Raw genomic sequence first — 16771 nt, 5'->3', positions numbered from 1 at the left:
TGTTTAAGTTATCTAGTAACTTTGGTAAGGATGGAAGAAGCAGAACACTATGAAGGCCTGTTGCAAGCTGTGCTGTGTACACTTACCGAGTTTTATGCAAAAGCTGAGATGAAAAGTGGCAGTATCTGCAGGAGGTCTGAAATGCTTAGTTCACTAAGGTGGTCAGACTGGATGATTGAACAAAATAGTCAGATATATCTTGCATTTGATAACTGGTTTGGCAGAGTGTATTAACTGTGGATTTGCTCAGTTTTGTGTAGGTTGGCCAGCGTGTTGTCCTGCTGGCTCTCCCAGGTTCATGTGAATGAAACAGTAGGGAATACTCCAGATATCCTGCCACTGTTGTGGGCTGTGGCGGTAATAGAGATTTAGACAAGACATAGAGCTTTAGACAAGGCTGTTGAGGTGCTGTTGAGTACTGGTGGGTCCCTGGGGTCTCCTGTGCAATTATCCTTCCTCTGAGCTAGTTCAGGAAATCCTTTTCTTTCTGAACATGATATAGCTCTGAATATATGAGAATGCAGTGGAGCCTTTCTTTTTAGACCTTTCTCAGGCTTTTTCTGTGTAGATTTCAGTACTTTGCTCACTGAAGTTTAGCCCATACAGGTGGTGGGACACTGAGCCTGGGGCTCTGAAAATTCTGGCAAGAAACAAATGTTGGGGTGAAGCTTAGTAAGTAGAACCAGGCAGCAGCTGCAGTGTCCCATCAGGACTGGAAACGTCTGTCAGATGCAAGGTATGGGGTATCTGGGCTGTGGAGGGAAACTAGGGGGGTGCTGTCTACCTGCGGTTGTGACACTTGTGTGTGTGCAAGCCCTGGATCTTAACTGACCAGAGAATTTACAGATGAACAGGGGAGCATCTAGTGTGGTTTAGCAATGTGGAAGGTTACTGGGATGTGTACTTTATGTTGTGTTTTCCTGGATTTCCTGTATGAAGTGGTGCTGAAGTTAAATGGGGTTAGTATTGAGTGTGTCTGCTCTTGGCACAGGAATTTGGAAAATCATTCCAAGCAGTCGCACTTGTCCCAGCTGCTGTCAGTCACTCTCTGGTGGGCAAAAAGGGTGGAATGACTGGTAGAAAGCTGTTCACTGGAAATTGTGTTGTAAATCAAATAAACTTAGTAGCTTTGTGTGTCTCTGGACAGGATAATGAATTTGCAGATCATCTGAGCAGGAAGATGCTAATTCATGTGAATTAGGAGGGATTATAATTCATTCTCAAGACATCTGGCAGAATGGAAATCCCTTGGGTAGATCAATTTGCTACCACAGGCAACAGAATAGAACCTCTTCCTGCTCCCAACCCTCCTTCTTGAGAAGAATCCAAGAATGATAGCAGTTACTTTTTAAATGTGGTTGGTTGCTGAAGGGAGCATACCTTCCCCTTGTTGTCATTTGCAAGGCCTTGAGAAAGGTGAGTCAAGTTGTCCTGTGGGTGTTTAGAGTGGTCGAATTGAAGAGAGCTCTTTGCTACATGAACAGGAACTGCAATGTATAAGTGGGTTGTTTTTTTCATTTTGATGAACTATTAAAAATTAATGAACTCTTATTGTGTCCATTCCATTTATTCTGGACTACTTATTAAAGCAGATTGATCTCTTAGTTGAGTTGAGATAAGTTTAGTGGTACTGATGGCTTGCTGTTGAGGCTATCTGGATTCCTCAGTTGTCTCAGTCAAACAGGTGATGGATTTTTGAAGGACTATTTTGGGTACTAAGTCAGAAAATTTCTGCCCTTAGATGCAACCTTAGTTCCTCGGGTACTGATGGAAATCTGTGCTATGTTCCGGCTCTCTGCCAGTTACCAAGCAAAGTGATGTTTTGCAGTGGCTCGTCTTCCTTCTGGCAACAGAGCAGTTCTCTGGTCAGTGCAGCCCTCCATTCACATCAAGCAACAACAACATTATCCTCCGTTTACTGTGAATGCGGTGTCAGCTTTTATATCTGTTGGTACACAAAAGTACCCACTTTCTGTCACGTTATTCTCGAAGGGAATACACTGGGGCATAAAGTGCTCGCTTGCCTGCTTGAGTGGAACAGTGTTTATATGTAAACCAGCAGTTTGTTTTCCCTGGCAGAAAAACAAAGTATGAAGTAATAAATGTGACTTGTATCTCAATGGCCCCTGAGGCTGAAGGAATCTCTCAGCTGCAATAACCACGCCAGCTCAGCAGGGCTCTGCTGTGAGGAGATGGAGCCCACACGGACCCTGCCTTGGGCTCTCTGCAGTTACAGCAGAGGATGTTGAGGTGCTGCTGAGTGCTGGCAAGTCCCTGGGGCCTCCTCCTCTGAGCTAGTTCAGGAAAACCTCTTCCTTCTGAACATAATTTAGCTCTGAATATATGAGGATGCTGTGGAGCCTTTCTTTTTCATCCCATCTCAGGCTGGGAATACTAAGGTGGCTGTGACATGTCAAATCTTTGTAACAGGCTTGGAAAACCATTAAACTGCTGCTTTATCCAGCTCTTTCTTTCTTAGAGTTATGAAGGGATGAGAAGAGTTTCATGGCACAGTTCTGCTTAGGCACGTGCAATTGCATTTAATAGCATACCTCTGATGCTGCTGGGCTTTTATAAGGATCATGTGAAACAAAACAGTGACTGAGTTAAAATCAGGGGTGAGGTCACTGGGTTCCTCATCCTCAGGTGGGAGGTGAGGATGTACAGGAGCTGTGCATATAAAATGTTTTGATTTCCAGGGGAGGAAGAGGTCCCTTTGTGTCAGGGTGAGATCGCCAGGGAGAGAACAGTCCTTGTTAGATAAGCCAGTCTTGCACCACTTGCCAGCCTCTCATGGATTTTTATAAATCTCTTTCAAGGAGTGAGTGGGAGGTGTTGAGTTTCTGACTCTGCAACGAGGGCATGTGCTATACCTGTTGGTGCAGGGTTCAGACAACAAGATTATTACCAAAGGCTCAGTTATAGCAAGTGTAACAGACCCGAAGGGCTAGAGCACTGCTTAGCCAGCACTTCCCTCCCAGAAGGATTCCCTCCCTTCTTCGTCCATGCTGCATGGCGCACAGGCTGTGAATTTGGTGTGTTGACTTAGTCTTGGGTAGTACGCATGTTTTGCTGTGGTCTCGTTTCTGTTGCTTAAGCAACTTTTGCACCTAGCGCTGCATATCACTGTGCACTGAAGTCTGACCACCTGGAAAAGATGAGAAAAGCACAGAGTGAAATGGAAATACATATCAATTCTGCTGTTCAGCTGGAGACAGTTACTATAGCAGTTAGAGTGCTCTGGAAAACACTTTAACAATGCATTTGTGTTTCACAGGGAAGAGGAAGTTATTTGTCAAATTGCTGATCATGAAAATACATTTTTGAATGCTCAACTTTCAGTCTTGCATTTCTTTTTAAAAGCGTTAATTAAACTGCATCCATTCTTCTAATTTCTCCCACAGCCCCTGCATGGCACTTTGTTGGCCTCTGTGTAAGGCTGTAGATTTTGTTGTATTGTGGTGAGTGACCAGCTCATAAGTCATGTGCTGGATTTAGTTAAGGTGTAATCTTTTGGCCATCTGCTCAGGCACTCCCTGTGTCTGCATCCTTCTGATCTGCAAGCAAATGTTACAGGTGATTTTGAATCCGTAGATGTTCACAACACCTAGGTTCCCTTTAACTGAATATGAGCGTTTTCATGCTTAGGACGTTTGAGCAATGTGTTGTCTGAACCTTGCAGTAATTTGGCATGCTCTGTGTTAATTCTCTGGCTGGTGTATGGGGCACCTAGTCCAGAAAAAAATTTATCCTTCAGACTGAATGAAAACTGAGTGGATAGCAAGAATTTCTATGTAGAACTGAGTTTAAGAATACTCTGATATACATTCTGCTGTTGTTTTCCCACCCTCCCACAATGATTCTGGACCTTTTTTGCAATCTCTGTCTTGTATTTTCCTTTCCTAGTCTTTAGAAGTCTGTCTGACTCTCCAGACTTTTGTAACTGACAGCTGTAGAGCATCTGGAATCCTGTTCTGGCTTTTTTTTTTTTTTTAACTTGCAGGCGAGAGTTCAACATCATTTTTTTCTTGTTTCTTTATTTAGAGTAACACCAAAATGGTGAGAGATTCTTAGAGAAAAAAAAAATCTCTGGATGAATTGAATGTTTGCATCAATTTTCTTTGCTTTTGTATTTGTCTAATTTGCATCTGGTTGTTTTAGTTCAACCCATCTGCTTCCTAATAGCTCCTTGAACTGTGGTGCAGTAGCTGTGTCTCTGATACGCATACGTCCTATTTAGTGATTAAATGAATCTTTGCCTGCACAGTGAGAGCAGGTGCATCTCTGCATCTGTATCATGCAGTGCTCTCACATGGCAGTGCAAAGCACTGGGTCTTGCTTTCCTTTCTAATTTTCTATTGTTTTCATTCCCTCCCCGGTGTCCTTCCCATACAGTGTTGCAGTGGCATAGGAGGATTACGGTTCACCATAGTCCAATGCTTGCCTCTGAATGGCTGGACTTTCTGTGCTGACCAGTTTCCTGAGAGAAGCCATTTGAAACGGAATGGAATTTAACATTTCCAGATAGTTGAAAAACGTGACTTCCTCAGAGCCCAGAAGTGCCTGTGGGATAAACAGGAGTGAGTCAGAAAATCTCTGACCTAGACCTTTGGTTTACTTTGTCTTCAGGTTTTTACTTTGTGGCAATGCAGAAGCAACTGTATCTGTAAAACTTTATGTTGCTGAGTGCTCTAGAGAATGGGTTCCTTTTGTGATACAGATTTTATAAAACAAAATGTACTGTTTCACATGGCTTGATATCAGCCTGCTGTCATCCTGCCCCTGGAGTAGCAACGAATTTTCAGCCTTTGTTGCAACACTGTGAGTAATTAACTGTTAATGTGTCAGACTTCTTCACGACTTTGTTACTCCTTTGTGTCCTTTCTTGAGCACTTGGCACAGAGGAGCTCTAACCAGACAGAATGAGCAGGTGTGGGTATAAAAGTTTCCCTAGTGAAGCTAACTTTATTGTGCCTTTCCAAAGTGGTGGTCCTTCAGCAGTGGCTAGGCGCACACTGTTCTGCGCATTGGACCTGACCCTGACAAATAGGCTGGGCCTTGTCAGGGTCTAACAGCTCCTTTCAGCTGCTTCCTCCTCACCCTGTTGTATGGGTAACCCAGTGGTCTCATGGCCAGTCCTAATCCTGAGATGCTGCGGGAGCTGCACCTTTGCAATGATTTTTTACATGCCCCTAGGAAGTGCTTTCTAGTAGGCTAACAAAATAAAACCATGTTCAAGTCACTTTTCATTGGAACTTTTTGGACATAGTGTGTAAACTTGCAGATAGAGCAAGAGTTACTGGTGAGATGAGATTCCCAGGTTTGTGATCCAGCTCTTGTTTATAAGCCCTGCTGTAGCTACAGGTGTAATTTATTACATGCAGTTTGTCTAGAGGTAAGGGGTTCGTTCCTGGTAGTTACTAAAGGTACAAGACTCCATTTTTGTCATGTGTGTCTGTAGCAGGCTTATGACCTTTGTTTAGCCTTGCTGTTCCCCCGGTATGTCCCTGCTGCTGCGAGCCCTGAGACAGCTGTTGCTGAAGCCCCACACAGGCATCCTTTTCAGCATGCCAAGGCAGTGCAGGGTTTGCTGCCTTTCATCAAATGAACCTCTTAATATGTAGAGGTTGAGACCACAATGTACAGACAGCATCTGTCTCTTAGTTTGCATATCTCTTGCTGCAGAGACAGTGTCTTGTCTCTGTTTAGGAGCCAGTGGCTCACTCTGGTTTTTGGACAAATAATACCAAATTTCCACACTGGGGTTGCCTCCACTTCCCTGCTAACAGCAGTGGAGCTTGTTACCAACAGGGAGAGAGACCAGCTGAAGCTTACTGTGCATCCCCTGCCCTCTTCCTCCTTTTTCCTTCCCTCAAGCAGTTGCACTTATTACTTTGTCTCCTGGGTCTTGCAAAGGAGGGGAGAGGGGAGGATCAGAGATAAAACTGCTGCCTGCCCACTCCAGGGCAGTATTTCATGAAATGCCTGCTTTTGTGTGGTATCCAAAGGCACCCAGAAAGTGGGTAGGTTGACCTGCCTGTTTCTCAGTGGTTAAACAGACTGACTGATTTGGAGATTAAAGAGGAATCTGCGTCTTCAGTCAGCAGGAACACTGGCCCCCACCATTGTATGTTTTGCTTGCACCATTAGGTTTGTCATCAGCAATGCTTCAGGCCCTGAACCTGGGAGAAAATGAACCTGTTTATTATTTCAGACCTAAAGGCTCGTGGGCCTTGGCAGTTTAGGTAAAAGCTATAGATGTTTTAACTTCTGTTTGAGATGCCTCTGGCTCATACTGTATTTCTTTCATGCAAACATCTACCTGAACTGTAAATGCTTGCAAAGGAGAATTTCTCAAACAACAAGGGTGTTCTCCAGCATCATACTCCATTCCAGCTCTGAACATGTAACTGTGTAAGGGCCATCATTTTATTTTATTTTAGTTTTTAATGTTTCTTTCTAGCACATTTATCTTGGAAGTTAGACTCTGTGAGCCATTGGTGAGTGGTGGGTGCTCTGTTTTCTGGAGGAAACTTCACTACACCAGTTTTTAAATCTTTCTGCTCTCTGGTGTGTCTTGCTTCCTAACTTGTTAAATATGTTTTCTTCTTAGTGTTGGTTTTCCACTGGGAAAACTAGCTGGAGCTTAGAGATGTCTTCTAGTACTTACACTTTGCAATACCAGTGAGGAATATGAGCTTGCAAAAGAGAAATGTAAACAAAATCTCCCCTAGGTGTAGACATGGATCTTCTTCATCTGGTGAGATAACAGCCAGTGCTGTTTTATGTTTTAGCCATTGTTTTTGATAAATACTGTCCTGGAATTAAATTAACAGAGCTTGGAGAAATGACATTTGAGTTTAGACTGCAGCTTGTTTGGCATAGGGCATTAATTTGATTTACAGATATCATACTATAGAGCTATTCAGGCTTGATTATTTTCAAGTTGTGGTTAAAAGTCTTCTCTGCACTGTTAGGAGAGATTCTTTATTTATAAAGAAATGTTTATTTCTTCTGGAGTGTAACTTTGCAAGTGTGGTAGTATGAAATGACATCATGCCTTAGCATGCAGCAGTGACTTCTGGTTGCAAAGGACTGGTTTTGAAATTGCTTTGCATTAGCCATACCACATTGCTTTCCAAACATTAATCCTGTGATTATTTTTTAAATGCATTGATTTAGAGGGGTGACATGGGGTACGGAAGAGGTTTTGTCTCCAGATCTGTTAAATTGTTAAAATGAGTGCAGATTTCCAGCTCCCAGGTCTCTACTGGGGATGTTGTCTAATAAGTGTGATGCCCTGTACACTCTGGCTCAAATGAAACTGTAGCAGGACAAAATCACTAACAGCCTCTTATTTTTTTTTCTTTTCCTTTTTCTCTTTACAGTAAAAAAAGCTAAACTCCAAGGACCACCAGGTAAGCCATGCTCTACTGCTTGTTTGCAGCAATGGTGACACCTGTGTTCTCACTCCGTCTCATGCTGCTCCTTCCAGTTTTAATTTATCTCCTCAGCTCCTCCATGTTCTCCTTAGGCGTGACAAAAGCTACCCTGAGAATCCAAGTAGCCTGAGTTAGAAGAAAGCTTGAGGTTGTGACCCAGTGTCACAGTGCTAGGAAACCTCTATGTGCTCACCTGACCTTAACAGGTGATAGGTGAGGAAAGATGTTCCTTTATGGTCACCAGTTCCCACCCCACCCTGCCCTTTCCTCTCATCCTTCCTCTGTCCCTGTTAAAAACAGGATCTGAAAATATCCACCAAGCAGAACTGGTGTGAGCCTGTCTGGATTCAGTGTCTTCTTGATCCTGATTGGGATTGCTGGATGGTACCACAGAAGTGATTATTCTCTTATGTGGCAGTCCATAATGGCTGTGTTTGGGATTGAAATCCCATCCATCAGGTTTTGTGTCTGCATAATGAAATAAAAACAAACAGCTGGTGACACCCAGAATTTACAGTCTAGGCAACTATTTCACTGTGGTTCAGTAGCTAGCAAGGAATCCCTTAGCAAGCTACACTATAAATATGTTTATTGAATGAAATGTGATGTACAGTTTACAAAAGAATAGGCAGATTGCTTCTGGAATAACACCTATTCAGGTGTTTAGAGCTGAAGCAGTTGCACAGCTGTATTCATGATTTATTTGTTCAGCTTTATTCTCTTGATGTAGCCGTCCTCAGGTTATAGTGGAAAGCTTCCCAGGTCTCCTTGTCCATGCTCCATGTCAGGTCAAGATCTGTGTGTGCACCAACCTTGAATTTCCAGACAAGGAAAGCTGAATACCCAGACCGAAAGGGAGATAGTGTGTACCTTACCCTTTCTCTAATCAAGAAGCCTGCTCACAGCTGCAAAATATTTGTCCTGTAGTCTAGGTTTACCTCAACTGAAGTGTGTGGTTTCATGGACAAGCCCAGTGTCCCAGGAGGATGCAAGTGATGTAGCTACATGTGAGGGAATCTGCCTTTCAGTGATTCCCACTTCTTCCTGAGTTACCAGATCATGTAGTTTCCCTTTCCTCCCTTTCTGTTAGGATATTTGAATCTAGATGCTGGGACATGCTATAGCAGCCCACAGCAGTGGTGCATGAGAACTTTGACAGTATTAAAATGAACTGTGATCTAACTTATGCTGGGAATAGATGCAGCAGAACATTGAAGTATTAGAATATGTATACTGCTTTCCAGCTACTTAGCATACGTCTTGTTCCAGGCTTGATGAAACTGATAGATAGGTCTGAGGTGGTAACTCTCCTTAAAAGGGAGTTTGTTTGTTCTCAGATGCTGATATTCAAACTTTGCATGTGTCTGTGCTTGGCTGCTTTTGGTTATATTAGCACAGAGATAGCAGCAGCTAGGGAGAAAGTTGTTCCAGGCTTTTTCTTCAGGTTTTGCTTTTTATTTTAAATATCTAAAGCCTGTCTCAAAATGTGAGTGTAAGGTGCTTCTTCTAGGTCAGCTGGTTTAAGCAATACAGATCAGTTTTAGCACATTTAGCATAAATCACTGTATTTTCCTTCTGCCCCTGACTTGTCTGTAAAGTTCTTTGTGGATTCATGGGTGGAAAACCAGATTGGAACTCAGAGAGTAGTTGGGTCCGAAGGGAAGAGATGATATGATCAGCCCAGCAGCTTCTTGTTTGTATGTTTTGCAGGTTTGTTTTTTGCTCTGTCTTCTTTGTCTGCATTTCAGTAACAGCATCTTACACACAAAGTGTCTGTGTTCTTCAGGATTTTACACTCATTCTTTGCCCCTGACTTACTGCAAGTGATTAGTTGCCTGTTTTTGTTTGTTTGTGCATGAATTTCTAAAAAACTGTGATTGAAAGTTTGATGGCAGGTGAAAAGCATCTTGAACATTTGGCTCCTTAACTCAGTGACATCTTCCCATATTGGCTTTTTGTTTTGGCCTGGGATGCAATATATGGACTGAAAACCTTGAAATGTTGTGCTTACGTGATGAAAGGGTAAACTGAAGGAGATGACTTTTTGCCTCTCATTCCCCAGATAAATTCAATACGTATGTGACCCTGAAAGTGCAAAATGTGAAGAGCACAACGGTAGCCGTGAGAGGTGACCAACCCTGCTGGGAACAGGACTTCATGTTGTAAGTATGGTGTTGTGCAGCAATGAGGTGCTTGTGGTTGAGTCCTTCCACAGCACTGCTATTTGTATGGAACTGCTATTGTGCTGTAGAAATTACAGTACTTAAGTAGGAAAAATGCACAAGCCTGGTGAAAACCAAAGTCATTTGCTTTTCTGTTGTACACACTGACCTGTGTTGAAGATGTGTGTCTCTGCCGGTGCCACGGACGGGCTGAAGTAGCCTGTGTCCTTTAATAGTACCAGGTTACCTGGATTCCTGTTTTTAGACCTGTGTGTCAGCGTGCAGTGAGGGCTGGCAGCTCCTGCAGGGACAGGGAGCCAGAAGCAGAGTGTGACAGGATGGCTGGTAGGGCAGGGTCCTCACCAGCCAGGGCCCAGTCCCTCAGTACGTGAACAGCGCAGGCAGGGCAGACCTAAGGATCAGCCCAGTGTCTGCTGAGAGGTCAGGTCATCAGACAAGGTTGTAGTAATGAGGCAGGTCAAAGGTCAAGCTGAGAGTGCAAGTTAGCAAGTCCAGTTCAGGGTTGTGTCTGGTAACGATAATCAGGTCAGACATAGTCCAGCAATTGCCAGTCAGGTCCACAGAGAAAAAGGAAGTCTGAGACTGAGCTGGGAAGTCAGTCTGTGGGTTGGGTCTGGATTGACGTGGTCCATGGCCAGACGTGGGCACAGCTGCAGCTAAGCTGGAGACAAGACAACTACAACATAGCTTAGGCAAAGACTGAAGGCCCATAGCTAAACTTAAATGGAGCTACTGGGCCATAGGAAGAGGGTGTGGGTGGAGGCCTCTGGTGAGGTTGGTCAGGGCAATTAAGGGCTGTTGTTAGTGCACTCAGGGCCTTGAGGTGGTGGTCCTGGTTACCTCGGTGTGGGAGCTGCTCTTGTGTGTTAATGTTTTCTGCCATTGGCCTGGTACCCATTAATATGTTTTCCAGCTTCCCTGCTGCACCTTGAGGGGCTGCCAATCCCTGCCATGAGCAGCAGAAACAGTTCCAGCTCTCCCGGCATTTCTGGTGCTGTTGGCACTTCTGGTTTGCTCTGTCCTCATAGTCCTGACACTAACCAGGGATTTCCCAGTGTCTTTTAGAACGGCGTGGGTTTTTTGATGGTGGATGAATAACTCATTGATGTATTGCATCTGCTTCCGTTTTACAGCTTTCTAAGACAAAGTGAACTAAATTTACTAAATCCTGGACTCCACATGCTTTTCTCTGAACTTGGCATGAACACTGCTGTTGCAGGGGAACTGATATTTTCATCTTCTAGAGTTAAACCTAGTGCTGCTGGTTTTGGGTGGGTCTGAGGTACTTACATAGTATGCATAGCAAGAGACCCACATGGGATTCTGTAAGTATGGTTCCCAATCCCGCAAGCAGTTGGTTCTGTGCTGAAGGTGGGAAGCTTTTGCCTCTGGTTGAGGAGTTCACCTGGGTTAGTACAGTGTTGCCATAATAGGTGTGCTCTCATCTCCCTTGTTTGGTGGCACTCTGCGTTTGGAGCAGCCCATGAGGTGTGTGCTTCTGCACAGAGAGCCTGGAGCCTCTCCTTTGGCATCTGGTGAAACACGTGTGCTCCTGAACACCACCATCTTCTCGGCTCTGTAGTTTCCTGGTCAGACAGAGGCTGTGACTATCAGTGATGTAAACTGTGCAGGACCAGGGTAAGGTTGGGGCAGGGAATTGCTAAATCACATGCACATGCCCAAACTGCTAACTCATTTTTCCTGTGATTTGTGCTAGACAGGAACTACCTTTAAACATGGCTAGCTACAGAGAAGGCTGCTCATCCGTGATTTAAGAATAGCACTTGTTTGTGTTGGATGATGACTGTCACGGTTGCTGCTCTCCTTCCCCTCAAACAGATCCTGGAACTGCTCTCCGATATCAGCTGTGAGCTTAGTTAGCATGCTGTAAGGTCGCTGTGCTGCTCCATAATTAGTTGCTAGGGGATATAAAAGTAGAATATTAGCTGAACTACCTCGCCATTATTGTCCCTGCTTTAGCCAGGCAACAGCACATTTGTTCCGATGTTTCTTTATAACAAAAATATTACGCATGGCGGGAAGTGTTTTGCATGATCCTGTGTACATTAAGTTGTCCCAGGAGAAATACTACTGATATTCCAATACTACTATTCATTGGTTTGCTCTTTTTCTTTCTGGAATTGGAAAAGGCTTTTGAACACAGTGGTTTTTCCCTGGGGGAAGAATGCTTTTACTGTCTGTGTTTGTGTTTACCTTTTTTATGAGGCATAGTAGAAGAACAGAAACTAAGAAAATGCTTTCTATCTGTGTTTGTTGTTTTTACTTCCAAACTCCTTGTGGGATGTAACAGCTTAGAATTTGGGGCTCAGGAGTTGTTTGAGATTTGCTTATTTAGCAGACCAGTAAAGCACTTTAATGTATTCTTTGGGGACATTTTCTAATTTTGAAGCAGCTTTAAAAGGACTACATATTTGCAGCAATGACCTCTTTAATGAAAATGTGAACTGATGTTTCGAACATGATGATTAAATCGGTGTTGAAGTTGTTAGAAATGTCTTTCATTTAAATTCTATTAAATGCGTGTGGAAAGGGAGGGACACCAAATTCCAGTCTCAGCTCTTTTGTTCTTTGAAGCTATTCTTCATCTAACCAGAAGGTGGAGAAAGGGAGACACAAAGGCAATCAAAGCCACTGTGCTGAAAATCTTTTTATTTTTTTTATTCTTATCTGGTGACCTGTCCTGTGGAGTTCTGTACAGAAGCCCGTCAGGAGTCTTATGATCAATGTCTTTCTCTGTCAATGTATGTTGAAGCAAAGAATGTGGTTTTACAGTGTGCCTGAAAATACAGTATTTCTTCCTTCCCTTCCCTTTCTGGCCTCAGGCTAGTCCAGTCAGCAGAAAATCATTTGTTTCTGTTGTTATTGTAAGTTTGTACAATCAGATAAATATCATCTTCCAAGAGGCAAGCAGTGGGAGAGCAGAGCCGTGATGGTGCAGGTGGCTAGTTGTTAGTTTGGCCATATTGAGTAGCCATATCCAAACAGAGGGAGCTGGAGACTCAATTTCAAGATGCTGACAGTAAACTCGTGATAAGCCTGTGTAATAGCTTGAGTTTGAACTGTGTAGACTGAGTCACCGAAGTACGGGACACTCCTGACCTCAATTCCTGTGTCTTAAACAAGAACAGAAGCACTTGTGTTTAAAATAGGTGTTGATGTGCTTTGCTGTAGCTTAGGGTTTGTCTTGAACCTTGCAGATACAGTATTGTCTTCTAAAGTTGTAAGAAGTCTCTGGGGCAAAGCTCAAATAGATGCAGGGATTTACAGCAGTTCTTTGCTTTGGCCATGATGGCAGTCTATAGAAATTAGCGATTAATGTGCTTTTAAATACCCTTGGTAAACTTAATATGGATACATTTGGACAGAAGTACAGCAGGCAGCAGCACTGTGTGTCCAAGTTGCCTACTTTTTGGGATTACCTGTTGCACTAAAGGAAGTCCAGAGCACAAAGGAATAGGAACAATAGCCTTTCTTCATGATAAGTATGAGACAGTTGCGTATCAGCAACTGTCCAAAGACAGCTCAGGATTCTTCTCTGTTGTTTTTACCAGCATTCAGGCTGTGTGGGTGTTAATGCTGTTCTTAAGTAAGTCATGTTATAAACCAGCATGGAAGAGAGAGGCATAAATGCTGTGAAGCATTGGGAAGAAGCAAATTTGAGATACATCCTTCCTTACTGAGAGGTAAGCTGTTCAAGAAAACCTTCAGACAAGTATTTCCAATAACTTGGCACTCAGTGTTCAAGTGACTGTGTTGCTGCTTGTTGCCAGAGATTCTCATGGCTCAAAGCCTTGCAGTGTCACGCAGAGGAAGAAGCTAGTGCTAGAGCAGAAATGGTGCAATGCAGCCCTGAGCAATAGGTAGTGCTGCTGATGCATCTGTGCAGGGTTTGGGACTGTTACTTTTGGCATGTAGCAGCTCCATTCACACATAACTATTGTTCTGTTTGGACCTGCCACAGTACACTTGTGTTGCTGTGCTGCCAAGGGAAAGAAGACACCCACTTTCTTAGAAACGGGGTGCCTGATGACAAAGAACAGCTCACCTCTAGGTTTTGGCCCAAGATACACAATTCCTCCTCCTGTGTACATAGCAAGTTCCCAACTGGCAGTCCATGCATGATATAGATCAGGGGTTTAGTTTGCAGTCTTTGTGTAGTTAGTGTTAAACTGTGAGAAATCAGTCATTAGAAACTAGTGTTCCCTGTGACTCTGAGCTGCCTCAGCCACACGCTTCCAGAAGCTCTCTGTAGCTGGACACGGCTGTGTGGAAGGAGTTCACTGGTATAATCATGGTGGTAATACAGAACCTAAAGCAGAATTAGATTGTGTTCTGCTTTTTTCTCACCTGTGCTGCCTTTTCTTTTCTTGCAGTGAGATCAGTCGACTGGACCTTGGCCTAATTGTTGAATTATGGAACAAAGGACTAATCTGGGACACCCTGGTTGGGACCGTATGGATTGCTCTGAAGGCCATTCACCAATCTGATGAGGTTAAGCTGACACAGAAGCTTTTTTCTGACAGCTCCAATGTTGTTAGTTAACGTGTTACAAATCTGGCCTGGTGCAACCCAGGACTGTGCTCCTCAGCCAAACTTCCACTTGTGAAGTTAGGAAGGCTGGGTCAGGGGAGAGGGCTGGTGGCATCACATTGTTGTTTTTGTTTTCGAAGGAGGCTGCCAATAATGGGACCAAAACTGAGCTTAAGTAGAAGTCTTTCACATTTCAGTCATGTGAACTCAATAAACAGGGCTTAATCTGTTAAGGAACACATATAATTGGCAAGTATCTGAAGTCTTAAGGACTGATTGCTTAGTCTGATGCTCAAATTTCTATGAGTTCCTGATAAAGACAGAGGGTACCCTGAAAATAGACAAGCCAGCCTTTGAGGTAGGCCCAGAGCATGTCTATATCATCATCTTAAAGCTTTCGATTGAAGTGTTAGAGGGTGTCTAGTGGTGTTAATATGAATTGAAAGAAATAGGAAATTGAATGTGCCAATGTCTGTAACTGCCCTAACTACTGAATTTGGTGGTTCTTCCAGCTAACCAAGACATGTTTGGGTTTTTACCTCAAATTTCAGGACATTTATTTGAAAGATTACTGAATTTCAGCAGGGAGAGAGAGCTTATTTTTTCCATAAAAGGAAAAGAGTGGAGATGCCCAGCAGTGTGGTCGTAAGGTCTAGTTGGTGCGCAGTTCCTCCGGCTGCCCAGGCACTCCTTGGTGCCTGTGTTCGAGGACTCACCTTTGCAGTTCCACTGAGAAGGCAGCAGTTCTGCTAGAAGGTGTTGGCTGCTTGTCTTGGTAAAGGTCTTTGAGAGTTGGAGGAAAAGCTGCCAGCATGTGCTGAATGGATGTCATTTGATGTTAAAATTGCGTACCAGGCCTTGATAATACCGTAACGCTCTTTCTGGAGTCTTTTTTGTTAGCAAATGTGCGAGACTTGCTGCATAAGGACCTGCTGGACTTGAAACTTTTGTGGCTTGTGTTTCACAGGAAGGTCCTGGGGAGTGGTCTACGCTGGAGGCAGAAGTTGTAATGAAACATGATGAAATCTGTGGAACTAAAAACCCAACTCCTCATAAAATTTTGCTGGACACAAGATTTGAATTACCTTTTGGTGAGTGCATTTCAATAACTTAGCCAGAGTGCTGAAAGTGTTTGGGAGCAACTTGAGTTTTCAGTGCAGATCAAATTGCTGGTGTTCATTTCTTGTTTGGCTTCTTTCTGACAAGATCAGAATAAATAGGGAAGATTTGAAGGTCTCAATGCTGGAATGTTTAGACTAGCAGCATTTTAAGAAACTATTAATACTATTTCAGGATTGTGCAGTCAAACATTTTGTTCCTGAGCAGGGAACATTCAGTTCTTTGTTTCTAGACAAATTTGGCTCAACAGGAGATCAAGTATGTTGTTAGAGATGTTCTGTGGTAGGTGCACTTAAACCCTGTTAGAAGTGTGCAGTTCTGTTAGTGAAACATTAATGCTCAGTGCTCCTGAACATTATCATTAGCAGAGTGTATAAATAACTTGGTGTTATAAGAACTGCTTTTCTGGCAATTACTTGTGGTTGAAAAGTACGGAATGGGGAAAAGTAGATAATTGGAGCAAACCCATCTCAAGTAAAACTGTGTGTGTTTTTTTTTTTTTTTTAAATTTTATTTTACTTAAACCCCAAACAAAAAGCAACCCAAACCAAATAAAGAAACCCCAAAAGTAAGGCAGAATGCATCCAAGGCTTACACAGGTTCTCTTTCCAGCTCTTAGCTGACTCTTGGGACCAAGAACAGAGATGGTGTTTTTGGGACTTGTGGTAATTTTTTTCTACACTGGAGTGTCTGTCATTGTCAAGTTGTCTGTCATTGCAAGGCTCATCTCTCCCCCTCTGCCTGTTCTTGTTTTCTCCTGCCAAGCCCCTGGCAGTGCAAGCAATTTGTATCATGCTCTAAGCACTGGTGGAGCATTTGTGCACTCACTGGCATTTGGCCAGCAACTGTCAGGATTGGCCATCTGTTGTGGAAAAAAGTTAGGTCATCTATTAGTCTCATACCCCACTTCCGGGCACAAGGGAGGATGCAGGCTTTGGCCCTGCAGCACTACAATCAATACAAATTTTATCTTGTGCTCTGAGTGTGCTATTTTGAGTGCACAGTCCACTGGATGGTGCAATTCTGGGTGAGTGCAGTGTTTTATAGATGTAATAGGTATGGCTCTTTAACTACAGTCCAGTGTGTAAAGGGGAAGAGGTATCTGGCATCTCAGCTGTCTTGACAACTAAACTGTCTAAATGTTGGTATGGAGCCATCCCTCTTCCTCATGAAAATGTCCTGGTGATTCACTGCTGCTGTCACCCTGTCAGTGGGAAGTTTATTACTAAAATTGCTTGTTACGTAAGGAGAACAACTCACTTGATTTTCTTGTGAGGTGAAACAATGGTTCTTTGGGGCAAGTGTTTGGTCTTCTGGGAGGGAGAGCACATGTAGCTGAAGGTAAGGCTTGTAGCCGCTACCTTCTCTTCTAAATTCATTCTGACATAGTTGCTTGTAAACCATCTCTGCTTTAAGAGAAAATGAAGTTGTGATCTCCCCCAATGTATTCAGAGACTATCCAAAAGAGAATTTGCT

The 16771-nt window shown here is 43.4% G+C and overlaps 1 protein-coding gene across 2 annotated transcripts in view; it reads left to right on the top strand.

Annotated features, from left to right (window-relative positions):
* Window positions 1-16771, top strand: part of UNC13B (unc-13 homolog B) — a 220177-nt gene that overhangs the window by 21272 nt on the left and 182134 nt on the right. For both annotated transcript variants that reach the window (XM_074856071.1, XM_074856070.1), the window contains exons 2-5: window positions 7389-7418; window positions 9505-9604; window positions 14020-14137; window positions 15144-15267. In XM_074856071.1, the coding sequence (XP_074712172.1) occupies window positions 7389-7418; window positions 9505-9604; window positions 14020-14137; window positions 15144-15267 (372 nt within the window). The remainder of the gene's footprint in view (window positions 1-7388; window positions 7419-9504; window positions 9605-14019; window positions 14138-15143; window positions 15268-16771) is intronic.

Source organism: Strix uralensis, chromosome Z, assembly GCF_047716275.1.
Source record: "Strix uralensis isolate ZFMK-TIS-50842 chromosome Z, bStrUra1, whole genome shotgun sequence".
NCBI lineage: Eukaryota > Metazoa > Chordata > Aves > Strigiformes > Strigidae > Strix > Strix uralensis.
This window is presented reverse-complemented; position numbering and strand designations above follow the sequence as displayed.